General features: G+C 47.8%; 1 protein-coding gene across 5 annotated transcripts in view; it reads right to left on the reverse strand.

Moving 5' to 3' along the window:
- LOC136286649 (uncharacterized) overlaps positions 1-15,639 on the reverse strand; it is a 105,883-nt gene that overhangs the window by 45,268 nt on the left and 44,976 nt on the right. For 3 of the 5 annotated variants that reach the window (XM_066178455.1, XM_066178453.1, XM_066178452.1), the window contains one exon: positions 160-2,519. The exons of the other annotated variants lie outside the window; for them this stretch is intronic. In XM_066178455.1, coding sequence (XP_066034552.1) covers positions 2,391-2,519 — 129 coding nt within the window. In that variant the 3' untranslated portion in view covers positions 160-2,390. Of the gene's footprint in view, positions 1-159; positions 2,520-15,639 lie in introns of those variants that run through there. 5 annotated transcript variants of the gene reach the window in all.

Here is a 15,639-nt window from a genome sequence, read left to right on the forward strand (position 1 = left end):
CTTTCAAAGCCATTCGCTTGCAGACGTGGCCTCCTTGCATTGTGGAGCGCTTGGGACTGGCTGCACTGTGTCAATCAATGCTCACTCTACTCCACCCCCTCCATGCCCCTGCCCACAAACACCCAGAAGATGCCAAACGCACCAGACCCACCAGAGGTGTGAATATAGCAGCTGTTACACTTTATTTCATTGTGGGGTTTTTAATTTTTTTTTTATTTTTTCTTCTGATTGAAAAAGAAAAGACAAAGAAAAGTTACAAAAGTAGTAAAAGGCAACAATATCGGCAGGACATCCACCTTCCCTGCTCCCACGCGGGGCAAGGCAGTGTTCCTGCTGGCTGGCAGGAACACACCTCTGAGCCCCAGCACTTTGGCAGCTCTTGCTGAGCAAAGCCTGAGGCTGCAGGGCCATGCAGGAGCTGCCACACCAGCCATTTGCACAAGGAATGTGCCTCTCAGATGGGTACCAGGCTATGGCTGTCCCATCTCCTGAGCACAGGGATTTGGTCCAAAGGAGCAATGCTTCCTGTCCTGCACTGGTCAGCTTGATCTGGCAGCAGTTAAAAAGCTGAGGTGTGCCATCAAAACAAGATAAGCAGAATTTCTACAGGGGCAGGAGGAATCAGCAGAGGAACTGCACTCTCTTGGAAATAGGGACTTGCAGGGAACCATGACGGTCTGCCAGAGGTCCCTCACCAGTAAATACAAGTGGCCTCTTGGAGGTGGTGCTGGTGCAGGGGGTGGCCCAGCTCTAACAGTCTGGAACCAAAGAGCAGGCAGAGCTGGGACAGCATCGGGACACATCCCCTCACCACTTTGCTCAGCTGCCCTGCCTGCCTGAATGACAGGAGTTAGGGAGAAGAGGGTGGGGTGGGGGAGTCAGGTCCCCAAGCCTACAGCCTTTGGACTTTCCCCAGTGAAGAGCCCAAACAGCAGCATCAAAGACTCTGTACTGAGGCAGATCTAAAAAACCAAAAACTATTTCATATTACTCACAGTTGCTCCTCTTGATCTGGACAAACAGTAAACTACTTGCTTCCCCTTGCACTCAGATACAGGCTCATGGTGGGGAATGTCTACACAAAGAGGTTACTCTCTACACTAGCTGCAGCAAGAGGAAAGGCCTTGGTCCTCTGCCTCAACAGGAGAGGCAAGAGCTTGTTCTATTAACTCCTGCCTTGTGGCACCAAACACACACATGCCTCGAGAACAGATCCCAGTCAAACACCAGTGGTAGGCAAGGCCTAGTGTGGTCCTAACAGCCTCAGAACTGTCAATGGAGAAATGTCCCCCACCTTCACTCAAACTCCCCTCCTGTTTCTTCCGCCAACAGCCACAAAATTAACTGCTTTTTCTGGTTCCTTGCTTCATCTGGGAATATTGTTCCACTGATACCAGAAGTGTGTACCTGAATTTAACAGCTAGCCTAAACAAGGAGAGGGTAACCTTGCGAGAGACATTAAATTTGTTTGAGTTTGGTGGTAGCAGTTACCTCCACTATCATGTAGTGGGACAATACTATGGAGAAGTGTTACATACCACAGAACACACACTGCCTCAGCAGAGAGGAGATCCATGAGCACATCCCCAAGTTCTTCTTCTCTTTGATGATGCTGAGAGGACTGAAGGTGGGTGCTGCATTTTCCTGGATGGCTCAACACAGACCTTCCAATTCTAGAATTTTATTCTAACCCCAGATCTACATATGGATGTCTCACTCTCCCATTTCAATCCCTTTTTGGACAGTATCACTGAACTGCCAACAGATCATCTGGAAGGCACAGCTAAATGAGCCAGTTACTCCTCGACACACACCCCTGTCCTAGGGTTTTCCACTTAAGAGAGCTTCATGTGAATGCAATTGTAACAATCTCAGAGAGGGATCGTCTTGTTTTGCAAGCAGCTCTGTATAGTCTCCTTCTCCAATCCTGAGCTCACTTCTGAGAGGGAAAAGTGTCAGATCTCCAGCAAAGCACTGTAGACCTGGGTATCCTTGGGAAACTTGGATTTGGTTTCACAGCTTAATCACTCATCCCTGCTGCCATGCAGGTCATAGTAACCCCTGAACACCTCCTGGATATCTTCAGTTACCACCATGCTCATGTTTGACACTGCCTTGGTGGCAGTTCTTGCGGTTTGTGGACCTGACTGGTTTGCTTTGCCCTGAAAGACAAAACTCACTCCCTTGGCCACTGCTCAAATCCATCAGTGGTATGAGAACAGGCACTGCTACCAAGCCATTCGCTTCCTCCTGCCAGAGCAGCTGCATTGCAAAGATGTGCCACGGCCCCTTCCTCTCCCGCCCCTCCCCTTGGGTATCACCACCTCCCCTTTCTCCCTGCCAGGCAGGACACTGGTTGATAGTTCCTGAGGTTTTTTGGAGAAACTCCTTCAGTAGGCACATGACGGTTCTTCCACTGGAGCAATCGGGCTCAGCGGCTTCAAGGTGCTGAGGGAACGGAAGGCAAAAGTGGAGGGGTCATACATAAAGTGGGGCGGCGGGCGGCCTCCGCTGATGCTCTGCAGGGGAATAAGAAGAGGCATGCAGTCAGTGCTCACATCAGCTGCAAACAGTGAAGTTCTTGCCTTGAGTGCTTTGTCATCCCCCTCTCTGATACAATTACACCCCCTTGAATGGGTGGTCATGCTTGCACTTGCAGCAAAGGGTACCAGCATATGCAGTGGAAGCACTTTGCTCACATTCTTGCTCCTAATCTTCAAGATAAAAAGCAGGGACACCTCCCTTCCTCCAGGACTGAGGTCCCTACAATCCACACGACTAGGGCCCCTGGCACCTGTAGCCACTAAGTAAAACAGGATATCCATGATGCATTTAGAGTACCAGAATCAGCAAAGCATCATTACCAAAAGGTATCACATGGAAAAGCTAAATTCACTCAGCCTTGAAGATCTAGTACACTTTTAGAGCATGGAGACAAACCAAGTCATCTCTGGAAATGCATTCTTCAGCCCCATTTTTCAACAGCTCTCCAGTAAGGATTTACAAACCACTCTTTCCTAAAGTCCTAGGCATGCTGAAACTCTCCAGGGTTTTGGTTCCAGACTATACAGTTTGATGAAGAATGGCTGCAAGATGCTTGGAGGAAAAGATCCCACACCTAAGGCCTTACAGACTGGTTTCTACCATGGCCACTAAAGACCATTCTCTCCCCTTTTGCTCCCAGTGTTCAGACTATGTCCAGAGTAAGGAGGCCAGAAACAGCCATGTACTCCCCGCACTGTGTGACAGGACAAAAATGCTGTTTTCCACTAGGCTGTGCTGGGATATGTGGATCCCAGAGGAATTTTGGTGCCAAAGAAGTTATTCCACTCTGTTAAATGTGAAGAGCTTTCATTTTACTTTTCAGGAACGTTGGTTTGTTTCTTTCCTTATGCAAGCAGAAGCACTAGTGGAACAGCTACCTCAGTGATACTTTTTTGGCCAGGAGAGGAGGTCTCGCTGCTCTGTGGTCCAGGAGAGTGTTTAATCATGCTTCTGTGAAGTTCATTCCCAAGGAGTATGTGGGAAGTTCAGCAGCTCAGAAACTCATGCAAATGTCCCCTACTCTCATCTCACTTCCATAATTCTTGGGAAGGACTTGACCACTATTTTCACAGAGGTTAGGAAAAAACCCCATGATAAACAGGTTAGAAAAATACCAAAAACCTACAGGTTGGGTAGGTTACAGGTTGGCAGAGAAGTGATCAAGAGTAGCCCTGCAGAAAAGGAGTTGGGGGTGGTGGTTGATGAAAAACTCAATATGAGCCGGCATCGTGCACTCACAGCTCAGAAAGCCAAGGGAATCCTGGGTTGCATCAAAAACAGAATGGCCAGCAGGCCAAAGGAAGTGATTCTCCCCCTCTACTCTGCTCTTGGTGAGACCCTACCTGGACTACCGTATCCAGCTGTGGAGTCCCCAACAGAAGGAGGATTTGAAATTTTTGAAGCAAGTCCAGAGGAAGACATGAAGTTGTTAAGACCACTGGAGCACCTTCCTGATGAAGACGGGCTGGGAAAGTTGTGAGCTGTTCAGCCTGGAGCGAAAAAAGGTAGCATAGAGACCTCACAGGAACCTTCCAGTGTCTGGAAAGGGTCTACAGGGAACCCAGAGAAAGACTCTTCCTCAAGAACTGTAGTGACAGGATAAGGTGCTATGGGTACAAAATAGAAGAGGGGAAATTTAGTCTAGATATTAGGAAGAAATTCTTCCCTGTGAGGGTGGTGAGACACTGGAACAGGTTGCCCAGGGAGGTTGTGAATGCCCCAACTCTGGCAGTGTTCAGGGTGAGGCTGGATAAGGCCTTGAGCAGCCTGGTTTGATGGGCTGAGCTCTTAACATTCTATGTGATTCAGACTGGGCTCTGGTATTATGTGACTCCCTGTTCCTTTTCTAGGCCTTTCCTAACTAGAACCATGGTCTTCTTTGCTCAGCCCACACTGTAGGACTGTTCCTCAAAGAATTAGCCTTTTTAGGAACAATTTCCAACTCTACTGTTTCACAGGGGAAAGAGGTTCATTTAGCACTTCAGATTCAGGTCTATCACACAGCTGCAACCACTCAACAGCACAGCAAGGCGATGTTTTGATGCCACCAGCTCTCCTCTGCCTGGGTTTTAACCTGTCATTACAAGGCAACAACACACAAATATACCCAAAAAGCTGCTCAGATGGTTTGTCTCACCCAAACACACACGACAAATCAGAGTGAGCTAAGGAAGTGTCCAAGCCAGGCCCTGAGTGCTATAGTAACTGCAGCAGAATCTGGAATCCTCTTGTCTCCAGACTCTTGGTCACAGCTCAGCCCCATGGGGCAGCAGCCTTTGTGTCAGGAAAGGCCTCTAAAAGCCAGTGTGGGCAGCATGTTCCTGCCTAGTTGGTATCTCTTCTGCAAATTAAGACGGGCACTTGAGAATGGAAAATGCCAACATGGTGCTTGGCATCAGCTGTGCCTGGAGTTTCAGCCAACAAATCATGCCCTGCTACATCCCCCTGACACCCTGGCCAGCAGCATAAGAAACAAGAGAGGCAGATTTAAGGGCTTTTACTCAATAGCCACCTGCTGTGGGGTTATATACGGTGTATGCTCTGGCAGGCCTCAGAGTTGGAGGGTAACATAGCAACCCCTATTCAAAGCTAAGGGGCAGAATAAATCAGCACATTTGTCCTTCTCCAGAGCAGAGAAGGTCCCCTGTCAGTGCCAAGAGGGAATGGGAACAAAGAACCTGGCAGTTCCCTCCATTTTGAAATGCCAGACAAGATTAGGGAAGGCAGCTGAATCTGTTCATTTTTGGCAGATGGCAGCTGAAGAGGCTGGGGAAAGACAGGTCCAAAGGACAGACAAAAGTCATCTACAAAACTCACCAGGCTTTGGGTGGAAAGCTGTGCTATGGTTTCTCTCTAAGTCTTCTTCTGGGGGCAATGTGTGGGGCAGAGAGCCTTCCCAGGACACTGCCAGGACGATGGGCACAGAACAAGGGTTGAGGTTGAAGGTCAGGGATGTGAGAAGACAGAGGAAGACGCCGAGATTCACAGGTAGTCAGGCAGCTGCCAGTGAGACTCAAAATGCAGCCAATCCTGCCTCTTCATCCTGCACCTCTCACGGAGCCACAAGATGACCACTGGCTCTCAACAACAGCAAACAAGGGCAGAGTGAGGAAGGGCCAGTGGCCCACTGCAGGCAGGCACAGGAGAGGCAGTAACCTGACTGCCCTCATCCACAGCAACACCCTGACCAATGTGCACTCCTTTATAACCCTGAGCAACACAGCATCCTCATGTACCTGCTTCCCCGACTGACAGAGCAGCACCTCTGGTACCACCCTTGCTGGAGGTAAGAAACCTCCAAATCCCTCAATTCTCTTCTTGCAGAGGAGCAGTGTTAGATTGGAGTTCATACCCAGCCCTAGGGATGACCAGGCCTGATCTGGCTTAGTCCAAGACACCATTTGGGATCACAGCATGTGGTGGTCTGGTTCTGATGAGTAGCACAAGGCAAAGCTCAGTTAGATGTATTGCCAGAACAAAAACAGATAGAGCCAGCTGCCAGAGAGGGGAACACGTTCCTGCCACCCTGTTGCTTGGGCCAGCTGCCTCCCAAGCAAGCATCCTAGCCAGCATGCCCTTCTCCTTGGGCACACCATGCCTGGGACTTTGCTTTGACTAGGGAAGGGTGTTAAGAGTTGTTGCTGCAACAGCAGGTCCCCAGGGAGCTTGCCATAAACCTGCCTGACAGCCCCTGGTGAGCAACCCCAGGGCAGCTCCTGCAGAGGCTCCTCAGAGCACAAACAATACGCACTTGACATTAAAGGCTCATGTGTTCACTCTAATGGCATTCAGACAGCTGGGTACCGCTCACAGAACGGAGCCTAATATGGGCCCTGTGCTAATGGAAATCATTAACCAGAGCCCTCAATTTGCTAAGCAATGTATTTACACAGCTGGAGAATGGCCCAAGTCAGACTCACTGGGCTGCCACAGGAGAGCACACAGGCTCAGACATATACTCTGTCAAACACACGTGCTCACTTGCACATACTCACCTGCCCTCACACACCTCAGGTTCTCCCCAGTAAACAGGCACTTCCCGGGTCACTTGTCCACATCCCTCTGGGCACACACAGACACCTCCTGACTTGGAAATCACAAGGAGGGCTGTTCCACTCATACAAATCTTGCCTGCTTGTAAACTAATTCAAGCCATGCAGGGCTGGAACTCCACAGCATCCAGGGGCTGGTCTAAGGCACCACAGCTCATCATCGACTCGTACAACTGCCCAGAACACAAGGTAGTTCCAGCACCTGAAGATACCCACACTGCCCCACTGCACACCTTATTTGAGTCAGATGAACTCCTAAGGGAAGTAAACTCGTCTTACACGTTTCAAGTAACTTTGCACAGACCACCTTGGTCAAGGATGCCTCTTCACCTATGTACATGTGCCTACATGTACACTCCTGCCAACATGAACTGTTCTCACCAAAAGCATTATCACCTTTAAACATGGGGGCAAATAAATAACCAGGTTTGAAAGACATGTGAAGCGTATTAACAAAGAAGCACACCTAAATATAGTGAGTGAAGGGAGGTACCTCAAAGAAGGCCAGTAAGATAAAACATCACAGAAGAAATACAGATTTAAAACATATTAACAGCTCTCAGAAAACAGACAAATGCACAACCGTTCCATAAACCCATCTGTAACATAACTGTACATTTCAGCAAGGAAAGAATATATAGTAAGAAGACAAATATATAAAGCTAAATCTATTCATATGAAGCCATATTTCTCCTAGAAACAGGTTCCTTACTTCATATGAAGTCTGGCAGAATATCCCAAATGCAGACAGTAACATGATTTTGGTCTCATGATTCCACAGAATCACGGTACTCCTCTTCAGACAAAGCCAAAGTAAGCACAGGTCCAAGTGAGCTTTCAGCTGTGGGAATGACAATCCCCATAAGGAGGGGGGAAATGCAGTTACCCAACACAACATCTTTGAAGGGAGTGTTGTGCTAGGGGTGATGGAAAATTAAGAGGACTCTTTGGTCCTCTTTCTTAAGAGCTCTAGCATCCTGGTGGGATTCAAAATCAGATCAGCTTGTGCACTCTGCCAACCCAGCTCAAGGCCAATCCAGCACAGGAGTCCCTTCTTTCCTACTCTTGGGCCCCAGTGTTTGGGAAATGCTGCTGAGCTCCGTTTAAAGGATGCTGCCTTCCAGTGGTGGGTGAATGATCCCTTTGCAGTCTGCAGACTCACTTCTTAAAAGTCCTTTGGGATGAAAGGCACCATGTAATTGCAAGTTGTAAAGGCGCATCCGATTCCCACCACCACCCTGTGTGGAAAGGAATAAATCCCCAGGATAGTTTTGGCAAGGAGAGATGCCTGCCTGGGATGCTGCTTGTTTGTGAGACAGCTGCCTTCCCCAGGAGTAGGCAGAGTCAGAGGTAGCACCAATATTCAGGCAGGGCACAGAAAGAGTAAAGGCTATCAGACTCCACAGAGGAACATGTACAGGTACACTGATTTAACTCCACTTTGTCCTCCTTCCTCTCACCCCTTCTAAGTGTTAGGAAATCAACTTCTTCACTCTAACTTTGATGTGTGAAGCCATCAGCTGTGAGCAAGGGAAGGGGCCCCACATGCATACTCCTAGTTACATCTGTAATTCCAAACATGATTCTGACCAGACCACTTCTCAACATCTCTGCCTCAGTTTCTCGAAAGCATAATACATACCTGTCCTGGTTTCTGCTGGGATAAAATTTATTTTCTGCCTAGTAGCTGGTGTAGCCTATGGCTTAGATTCAGCATGAGAATAATGGTGACAGAAATAACTAAAAATATCAGTCTGTTAAGCAGTGTTTATACTAAGTTAAGGACTTCTCAGTTACTCATGCCCTGACAGCAAGGTTTGGAAGGGCATGAGAAGCTGGGAAGGAAACAGCCAGGACATCTGACCCAAAGTGGACAAAGGACTTTTCCATACCATATGATGGCATAAGCTGGTATTTTGCCTTCCCAAATGCAGTCCTGCTTTCCTGGAGGTGGCTGAACACCTGCCTGCCCATGGGAAGCAGTGAATGAATTCCTTGTTTTGCTTTGCTTGCATGCAGCTTTTGCTTTCTCTATTAAATCAACTTTATCTCACCCCACAAGCCATCTCACATTCACCCTCCCAATTCTCTCCCCCATCCCATGAGGGTAGCAAGTTAGCAACTTCATCGTGGGGTTAAGCCACAACAGTACACCACAGCCAGGCAGCTGGGATGAATTAATTAACTTCTAGGTGTTTCAACCTTTGGATGAGAGGCGATTTCTTTTCAATTACAGTCTTGCTTCAGGCAGTTTTCAAGAAACAGTTGCTGGCAAACAGGACCAGCTCCTCCAGTGGAGCAACAATTCACATTTAACTGCTTATTCATTAACTCTGATAGGGCCTCTAACAATTTATTCCAGTCACAGACCTGGAGCAGCTCAAGGAAGAACTTTACACAGGCAAACTCCTTCTCCTGAAAGTCTGTCCTCCACTCCCAGGTTCATATAGAATTTAATTTCAAGGAATAGTTAAAAAATAGACCATGCCAAAGCTTCATTTTATGACTACTCTTTTCCTTTCTCTTCCAAGAAAAAAAAGATCATCTCCGAAGGTTTTTCTGACAAGGAACCCAAAACTTTGCAGTAAGCACTGTTTTCTTATGTTTTTCATCACCATCCCCTAAAAGACTGAAAGACCTGTCTGCCACCACCAACATAAGGCTGCCTAACACCGATTTCTTTCCATACCACCACATTGCAAAGCACAGTTCAATGGTTTACAAACGCATCACTGTTCCTCTTACAAAGGTTAAAAAAAAATTATAAAAAATCAAACATTTGCAAATGTGTGTGCAGAGTTGTCAGGTGGCAACTACCAGACTTACAGAGGTGCCACCAGACAGACAACACTGAACCTTTTTGGAAGGTACTTCAAAAGGCCTAGCAGATGCTTGTTGGTCATCTGCCCAAAAGCAGAAACAGCCAGTTTCAGCTCTGGGTCCTTGCTGGCACCAGCATGATAAGCCTTTCTTCTCCTCTCTCACACATCTTTAGACACGTCTTTGACAAAGCTGACTACAAGCTTTGATTCTGCCTGCCTGACAACCTGAAGGAAAGAGGCTGCACAAATAAAAGGGACAGATGGGTCATTCAGAGGGGCAGTCTGTTGTTGCTCCCTGGCCAAGCTGGGGAACTCACCACTCCAGGGTCTCAGTAAAGATCATGCTCTGAAAGCAAAACAAATCCCTGAGGAACAACTGAATGAACCCATATTTATTTCCCTACTAGTAAGCTGTGTCTTGCATCCACTTTTTTTTCTTCTGGTAAGAAATTGCCTGTGCTTCCTGCATACCTGCAGCAGTCCCTGCAAATACTGCAGGGTCTGCATGTGCCTGAACAGGAGAAGAGGCAGGCACAAGAGTAGCTCCAAACAAACAGACACGGGCAAGGCACAATCTGGCCCTAAATCTTCAAGTGCATCCTTAGTTTTGGTATGTATACAGATGACACTACTTCACCCTCTCCTCCCTCTCCACCCTCCCCATTCCAGCCCTTGCTGTGTAGCAGGAAAACCCTCCTCTCAGAGAGATCACACCAGCTGCCTCACAGTCCTCCTCCCTTGGGGCCAGGAGCCCCAGGTACCATGCTTCCCACAGAGCCCGCACGTGGTGCGTACTTGGGCATGTGCAGCTTCCAGTTTGCATGAGGCCAGGGCAAGCAGATTCCCTCTGGCCAGGCAGGCTGGCACAGAGCAGCACGCTGCTTTCAACTTGAAGAGTACACAAATTAAACCTGCAAAGTGAGGATTAATTAGCCTGGCATGAGCAGGCTGAATACACAAGCTGACATAGTGCACTTGCCTCTGGACAAACCACCCCAGCTGTGGAAGCCAAGTGCAAGAAGTGGGTGTATTATGGAAGAGGTGTGTGGGAAAAGAGGATCACAGCTGTAGGGAGTGGGGAGGCAACAGGGGCCAGGTTCCCACAGCCACACGAACAAAAAGGGTGCAGGAACAGTGGGCCTGGATGCAGTGAGCAGATGTGCCTAATCAGCCATCTTGGACTTGAAGCTCTGACAGAAAACAGTGGCTCTCTGTGACCCTGTGCCATCCCCTACATATCTCTCTCTCTGCTCCATCACCCAGATGTCATTAAATCTGACTCTCCCTCTGTGAAGCATGTCTTGCCACTTTCCATTCCCTTGAACCACACAGTGCCACTAGCCATAGCCACCACTGACACACAAGGCTCTCCCAGAAGCAACTGAGTTGCACCTTGTTTCTACCACTCCCCACCTCCTCCTATTCTTAAACCAGACCCACAACCACATCAGACCACAAAGCAGGAACAGTGCTGAAAATAGGAAGTCAGCCCCCTCACTCATCAGCCACTTGCTACTTTCATGGTGCTGTGTGGATTACAGAGCTCTTGGTTATTCCACAAAGTCTGTTCTGTGGGCACTTACACAATCCAACAGGTGCAAGGGCATATGTGGCAGGAATTTATGAAAAGCAGGAAGCAATAAAAGTTCTTATCCTTAAGGAAACAGAAGAGAGACATCACAGTCCCACTTCTACCTTCTATAGGCAGGCTAAAGGCTGGTTAGCCTTTGCCATGAAATCCAGTAAAAGCCAGATATTTGGAGTAGTTTTTAACAGACAGAGGCATTCCCCCCTTGGCTACACTGGACCCTTCCCCACACTAAGGAAACTCTGGACAAAGTCTTTTGTCAGGAATTGTTCAGAACAAGGACTGAGGTTCTCTAGGACCAACTATCATCTCCAGGAGACAGTTCAGTGGCCTGGTTGGGAGAAGCATAGGATACTCAAAGGGATATTCATGTTCCCACTTAACAGAGGGCCTTCTCTGTTTTGCTCAGCAGAGGCATGCCCATCAACTGGAGACAAGACACCACTGGGGAAACTAGAAGGCCAAAATCTCCATGAGGGGCTTCTGACCATAAAGTAATCCAAGGTTGTGATTGGCCAGGAAGGCCATTGTTGATTGTAAGATCAGGATCAGCTTTAGACACTTAGTCATGTACTAGAAACAACCAGGAAGGTTTGGGAAACTGTCAGCAAGGTGCAGTTTGGGATTTCTGCTGCCTGAGATGCCCCAGCTGTTTATACTCATGATACAGTATGAATAAAGACACAGCTCTAGAACCATGGCTTGAAGTTCTCCTCATCCTATCTCTCTTCAGGTGAGTCACACTTTCTGCTGGTTTCTCAGTATAACTCACTCTGAAATTGCAATCATGGTATTTATCTGCTTATTTATATGCACCCAATGCTAAATGCTTGCACAGCTCCTTAGGAGCCTGTGATGGAAGGGGGAATATCTGTGTTTTAAATAATATATATATATATGCACACACACACTGAACATCCTGATTTTTTAGAAATCTTTACTTTGTGGTGAGCAGCCAGAACCAGAGGTTTGCACCAATACTGCTCTGTCACCTGGTATGCCATGCACTTGTGAATAGCTCAGGCATCTGCCCAGAAGGCTCTGGCCAGCATATCTCCTGCTCAGCTCCAAGCTCAAAAGGTCCCTTGTTTTAGGAGAAGAAAAGTCAGCATGTTTCTGCAGTGGCCTTTTAGGGAGGGTGCAGAGTAAGAGATAAGAGACAGGAAAGTCATTCGAGGGATCTGGCCCCCGCCCAAGCAGAGGGCGTTCTCAACATTGATAAGATCAATGCAAGAGCACAAGAGGTTTATGTTCCGATTTAAAATTCTTATTTTTACATAGCAGAAAACATCTCTCTGATCAGTCAGGTTATCAGATTGGCCTTGAAATCCTTCTTTCCTTTCTGCCAGCCCCAACAAGATCCTTGAGACACAACTTGTAAGCCCCTGGGTTCCTTCTACCCACCTACTGCTGTTAAGATAAACCCAGCTCCACTAATCCCATTCAGAGACTGCATGTAGAAGTTCGTCAAGGAAGAAGAAAAACAGGAATAAATGACAGACTTTTAACCCTCATCCCAAGGTGGCCTGGAGAATTGAAGACTGGTGGTATTTTAGATACACTGGAAGACAGCTCTCTGCATTCTGAGCTGGCCAAGCCTGGTCTAGGGCAGAGGCAGTTACACCCCACGAGCACATGGTCACACAGTCACCCTCCTTCCACTGCCAAGGAAGCATCTCCATTGCAAAACACACCTCGCCACACAAACACACTCTGGACACTAAAATACCCTCAATGAGTGTGTATCACTCTCCCAGTGCCTTGCTGCCAGTTACAGACATGACACTGGCTGACACTTTGGGGCACCAGGGACCAGGTCTGCACACTCACACAGCCCAGCTCATGTGCAACATCCACACAGGCCAACAACTGCCCCTGAGCTTGCAGTGGCATGTGCTTTGCTACATTTACCTATTACGTACAAATCCATAGTTCGTGTATACACTGTCACCTCAAATTTATCTCTGCTCACCTGCCCACAGGGGATGAATCTTCTGTTCCATTATCCTTTACTGGGTGGGAACAGAAGCATGATTTTTTAAATATTATTTGCTCTTCACTGTAGGCTGCTACCTCTCACAGCTGCTATTCCTGAAAGCATTTCAAACTGAGCTGCTGCAAGTTAGAATCTCTCTTCCATAATCTGTCTCAGTTCTTAGACTATCACTATCCCATCATCCCACTTAAGAACTGCTGAGTGAGTGGAAAGGCTGTAGCTGATCACCACCAGAGCTGGCCCTTGGGAAACCTAAGTACAGGAAACAACAGCAAGGTGACACCTTAGTGTCAAAACAGCAGCAAAACCCAATCCAGGTCACCTGCTTAAGAAAGACTCCCAAGGACCACAGACATTTCCAAAGGCTGTAGCTGTGTTTCCATGCCAGAGGGCAAAGACACTGCCCCTCTGCCTCACCTCCCAGTGGGAGACTCTTCCAGCAGAAGACAGAGAAAGGAATAGCCATAATGAGATGAGAAAACAACACCTTGTACCCTGACACACCAGCAAAGTCCCAAGATCTCAAGGCAACCAAAGTTTTAGCCAGGAGGAGGGATTTTTTAAAAGCAGGCATCATCTCGCAACCACATGAGACGCTGATCTCAGCAAGAACAGGATGGAAATGCTTCAGTGATGATATTAGAAGGTCACTGTCATAGTTGTCCTCAACAAGATGGAATAAGCATGATCCTTTCTCCTACAAGTTATTCAGCAGCAGGAAAACGGAAGGGAGAAAGCAAGGATCCTTCCTTCAAATCCCTGGCACAAGCCATTAGATAGCCTCCCTGCTCCTCAGATTAGTTCACTCAGTGCATCTTCATCCAGCTGTATGCTGTCTGGATATCTGTGACCATCTCAGTTCAGAAAGAGACTCTACCTGAGCTGAAACAGGAACACTTGTGCATCAAGGCTACAGTGATATAAGCAAAGTGGTTCACATGGTGATGTTTCCTGTTCAGACACACAGACAGCTGCCTGGTTCCTCCTGTAACAGCTCATCAACCTATCACTACGAGATCTGTCTTCATTTCTTCTGCCCTGATCACAATGGACAGGTTCCAACAATGAACCTGTGCCACAAGACCCTCAGCAACACAGAGCCAAGCCTCTCACCTTGCCTCTTTGCAAAATACCACATTCAGGAGGGCCTCAGAATAGTCCTTCCAATAGAACTTAGTTCCCTAGTGTGCTCTGACTCCATTACTGCATGTTGGACAAGACCCAGAAATCACAGAATGATTGAGGTTGGCAGGCAGCTCTAGAGATAGCTGAGTTCAAACCCCTTCCTCCAAGCAGGGTCTGCAGGAGCCTGTTGCCCAGGACTGCATCCTGGAACACCATGACTCTTTCCATGGACAGAGATTCCACAATTTCTCTGGGCAACCTGAATATCTTACATTTCAACTTGTGCCCATTACCTCTTGTTCTGCTGCTGGGCAACACTGAGAAGGAATACCATGCCAAGCATGCCCTGCTGGCTGGACTGAGGTTTCCCTTTATATGATGAGAGCATGGCACTGTCTTTAAGAAGTATTGGCCTCTCTCAGCTGTTTCCAGAGCGGAGGCACTTCAACAAAGAGTTCTGCCAGGGACCTGCTGCTTCCTTTCTCAGCTTGGTACACAAAAGTGGGCATTCACAATCACTTGAAAAATGGAGGCAAAAATACACCTTTACTTAACAGCTCTGCCACCACAACAGACCAGCAAGAGGCTGTGAAGCATCACATGCTATTATGGAAACCACAAGTGCCTCAGGTGGAGAGGCACTGTCCCAGCTTGGCAAGGGTGGCCAGCGAAGAGTGGATTTTGTGCCATCTGTCAGAGAAGTGTGCTCTCAGTTTCTGCTGTTTATTTTACTGCAGGCTGACGTGGGCTTAAAGAGCAAAGGGATAATTCTCCTTTCAGATTCTCCAGGGGCACAATAGGAGGCCACAATAATGAGCTTAAGGTGTCAGGAAAACATCCCACTGAGGCATCACTGAAACCCAACAGACTAGAGAACCTTCACCAAGCACCACTGGAAATAGCTGGTGTCCAGGGACAGACACCCAGAAAAAACCCAGTGAAAGAGCACGGGGCAGGCATAAAGGAAGGTGATAAACAAGATGTGCTGAAACACTGCAGCAGGATTAGACAGCTGGCAGGTCTGAAGGACAGGCACAGTCTGGGGAGAGCTCGTGGGGCACAGAAGGACACAAATATTGAAAACAATTCAGGCAGAAACACATGAAAGCACATAAGAGATAAAGATTAATTGTGCAATCAGAAGTACTGGGTCATGGTGGGGCTGCTGGAAGACAGGACTGAAGAGCCCTGACAGAAGGCATTTGAGAAGTCAGAAAAATACCACCCCCAGCTCTGCACAAGGTTCTAGCCGGCTCTGCCTGCTCCTCCTCCTCTCAGATATCAAGTACATTTCCAGAGCAGTGATGGGCAAGGACACCCAACTGCATGCTTATCAACTGCAGCACTTCTGGGTACACAAAGGTATCGTTCCTATTGCCTGCTGGGCAAGATAAAAACCTTGAAAGGATCCTGGTCTGTCATTCATCCCTCTTGCAAGGCTATCAAAAATACAGCAGTGAAAACAGCAGCCTCATCATGAAGGATATTTGTTTTCTTCCCCTTAATCTGTTT

This window comes from Chamaea fasciata, unplaced genomic scaffold (assembly GCF_029207755.1).
Source record: "Chamaea fasciata isolate MVZ Bird 193981 ecotype frontalis unplaced genomic scaffold, bChaFas1.0.hap1 SCAF_3, whole genome shotgun sequence".
NCBI classification, from domain to species: Eukaryota; Metazoa; Chordata; class Aves; order Passeriformes; family Sylviidae; genus Chamaea; species Chamaea fasciata.